At 39.5% G+C, this 3,202-nt stretch overlaps 1 protein-coding gene across 1 annotated transcript; it reads right to left on the reverse strand.

Moving 5' to 3' along the window:
* Positions 1–354: 354 nt before the first annotated feature.
* On the reverse strand, positions 355–1,728 carry LOC148142454 (putative G protein-coupled receptor 139). Its single transcript, XM_087976591.1, has 2 exons — positions 1,659–1,728; positions 355–1,283 (listed from the first exon to the last, which is right to left on the reverse strand). Exons 1-2 carry the CDS (start codon positions 1,726–1,728, stop codon positions 355–357), a joined length of 999 nt encoding a protein of 332 aa, XP_087832717.1.
* Between the last annotated feature and the right edge of the window lie 1,474 nt (positions 1,729–3,202).

Below are 3,202 nucleotides of genomic sequence, written 5' to 3' on the forward strand. Positions count from 1 at the left end.
AGGGATACAGATGCTTAGGAATTGACCAACAGGTTTAGACAGTACTTTTGGATCGGCTCAGACTTGGAGGGTTAGGTTTCGGGATAGGGAAGGGCCTGATCCTGGGCTGTAAATTTTCTTTGTTCTTTGTTTTTTGAAAAGCAGTGTGTAAAATCGACATTAAATGTCCAACCAAACATCGAAGGAATATCTGCGTAAAGCATGTTTTTTGCACAAAAAAAGTTTTGAATCGAAGGCAGCTTCTATGATTTACACACAACAAAGCGGTTCAAGACTAACTCGAGAAGGTCTGCTCCATTCCGAGGGACGAAGAAAAATGACGTGATAATCAGTTTCAGCTACAAAGAGATTCGTCTAAAATATATTGTCTTGTCCACGGCATTTCCACATGATATGATTTATTTTCTTCCATAGAGATTTCCCCACGTTTTTTAGCTCTTCTCTGAATTTGTTCTGGGTTGCTGCATAAATGCATGGGTTCAGGAAACAACTCAACAACTTCAACATATTTCCTGTTTCAGTCGCGATGTATTCAGGATTGCTAATGTCACCCCGGTAATAGTTAGGGTGTGACAATCTGGTTATGACCAAACTCACAGAATGTGTCAACCAAAGCAATATGAAACTGCCTGATACCGAGAACAATAAAATCATGGACTTCCTCCGGTTTTCCATCCCTGATTGGTTTGGCTTCTCAGCTCGATGGCCCTGGAGTCCAGCGCGAGTCCTATTCGCCACGACAACACGGTGGATGGTTAAAGAATTAAACAAGAAAATTAGGAGAAATGGAAGCCAAGCAACCCAGGTGCTGTAGAACCAGACAAACGCCATTCCGGGAGATGAAGCAATGAAAGTTACACTTGACTGGCAGCCCCATTCAATTTTATTAATAATTTGCACTGGTTCATATGCAAACAAAACCGGGATGTTCTTTAACAAGGTCAGAACGGAGACGATTATTAATATTGTGATTGCAGTTTTTTCAGTGCAGTGTTTTGTCTTAAACTTCTGACAGCAGATCACCACAAATCTGTCAAATGTGAAGGAAATGGTGAACCAAACAGTTAGATCCAGACCGATGGTAATCATGTAGAAAATGAGCTTGCATACAGGTGTGTGGGACAAGAAGGAAAATGGGAAGTGACAACTCAAAATACGATACACTATAATACTATTGATAATAACCAATAGATCCGATGTTGCCATGGCCACCATGTAAGCCGAGATGCATTTGGAAAGACCACAGTTTCCTCGAAAAAGAATTAAAATAGTCATCACGTTCGCTGCCAGAGAAACAGAAATGTTCGTTAATATTGCGATGCATTGTTGAAACAGAGGTGAAGATACTTATTAAAAGCTTTTGAAAACATTCTGAGTGATTTGCAAAATCCAAAATTCACCCAAACATTTAATACACTGATCCAGTCATCAATCAATGTGGTATTGTCTGACTCTCTAAAGATCAGCAAATATATTTTCAGACGACTCTTATGTTGAATTGTTATTGTTAAACCAGTACTGCTTCCAGAAAAAGTGAATAGGAAAAAGTGTCCTGACATGTTTCTCGATGTTGTTCTGGTAACACCGAGACATTCAGTAAGTACCATTAACAAGGAAAAACTAAAATCAATTAAATACAAACGGGTTGAATGGCTTACCTGGAAGACTAACAGCTGCGAGAAGTGGATAGTAAATCTCTTTCAACAGCAAAATCGGTGGCTTCGTCATTTCTGAGAATGAATGCCTTCTGCAGAGGCTGGTGTGTGGCCAAGGTATGGAAAGGCAATGTGTATTTATACATGCATCAGACCTCAAGAGAGTTAATTACCTCAAATCATCACTGACATTACTCACAACCACCTTGGCAATGAAAACAAAGTTTTCTTTTGCATAATGTCTCAAATAGAATATGAACTGAACCTGGCACCGTTGACTCCAATTCCTTGCCTTCTCCATTCATTGGATTCTGATGTCATGTGGATTACCTCATGTCTGAATTTAGACAGTTTTCCTTTGAATGGCATCATCCTGCCTCATGAATTAGTATCTACGTTTCTGTCATTAATCCCTTCATCGATTATACCCTTATCTGGCCAATTGCCAATTGTTCCATCCTCAATGCATGTGGCGGCTCATTACAGCATAACCATTCCCCTGTTTCTGAAATCGCATACTCAGTCGCGATTAATGGGCAAGTGAATTCTGAACAATTGATTACTCTCTTGGAGGTTCACTCGTTTACACATCCTAATCAATAAAACCAGTAATTTTCCTTCTTACCTTTAAGAGTGCCACCAGCCGAGCAAGTAACATATTCTATTCCAGCTGGAAATCAAATAGTTCATGTACGAGCCTTGGTATGAACACCGAGCACTGAATGAATCTGGTTGTTTCTCTTACAAAACACAAAGCAGCTTGGACTATTTTCAAAGAAGATACTAATGTTTAAGAATAAAGAAGAGGAAGTGAGCATCAACACATCACGAGAGAAATTGTGTCAGAGGAATGTATTGGGCTATATATCTCCTGGTCCTTATAAATTGCACGCTGGGATCAGAAAAGATGTAGCTGCAGATGCAGTAGATGCATTGGCTTTAATTTTCCAAAAAACTCAATGAATTTGGGAAGAGTAGCAGAGGATTCTAAAATGGCCAACGTGTAATACTTTTTGTTAACAAAAAGGGAACGTGGTCAATTTTTTTTAAGTATGAACCGATCAGCTGAACATCTCTGGTTGAAATTTAAAAAGTCGCAGACTCAACTGTTCAGTAACGAATAGCAGTCCACTTGGAAAATCACAGATTTATCTAGCAGAATCGGCATGGCTCCAAAATAGGAAAACAGTTTCTGAGAAATTCCTTCGACCTTTTCGAGTCGATCTGAGCCATAATCGAAAGAAAGAGAAGCAGTCAAAGCAGAGTGATTAAACTACAAGAAGGCGTTTCACAAGAACCGTGCAAAAGGATAAGACACGAGAGTCCATGGTATGAGAGGTTGCACATCAGCATAGTTTCAGAATTTAGCATTTGGCAGGGAGTAGCAAATACTGTTCAGGATTTACTTTTACAAATGACGATCTGAATGGTTGGGGGTTCAGCAAGGTTCGGTCCTGGTACCACAAATGTTTTATAACCTTTATTAATGATTTGCAGGAAGGAAGGAAATGCACCTTTTTGCCAAATTTTCAGACAACACAACCACA

This window comes from Chiloscyllium plagiosum, unplaced genomic scaffold (assembly GCF_037043375.1).
Source record: "Chiloscyllium plagiosum isolate Xiang-an unplaced genomic scaffold, Cpla_swu_hap1 HiC_scaffold_29, whole genome shotgun sequence".
Classification (NCBI taxonomy): Eukaryota; Metazoa; Chordata; class Chondrichthyes; order Orectolobiformes; family Hemiscylliidae; genus Chiloscyllium; species Chiloscyllium plagiosum.

Bases quoted from the DNA above. Each gene is read 5' to 3' on its own strand.
- LOC148142454 (XM_087976591.1), bottom strand. From the start codon at position 1,728: ATGACGAAGCCACCGATTTTGCTGTTGAAAGAGATTTACTATCCACTT. The intron at 1,284-1,658 runs GTAAGCCATTCA...TTTCTCTGGCAG, and splicing joins CGCAGCTGTTAGTCTTCCAG to CGAACGTGATGACTATTTTA.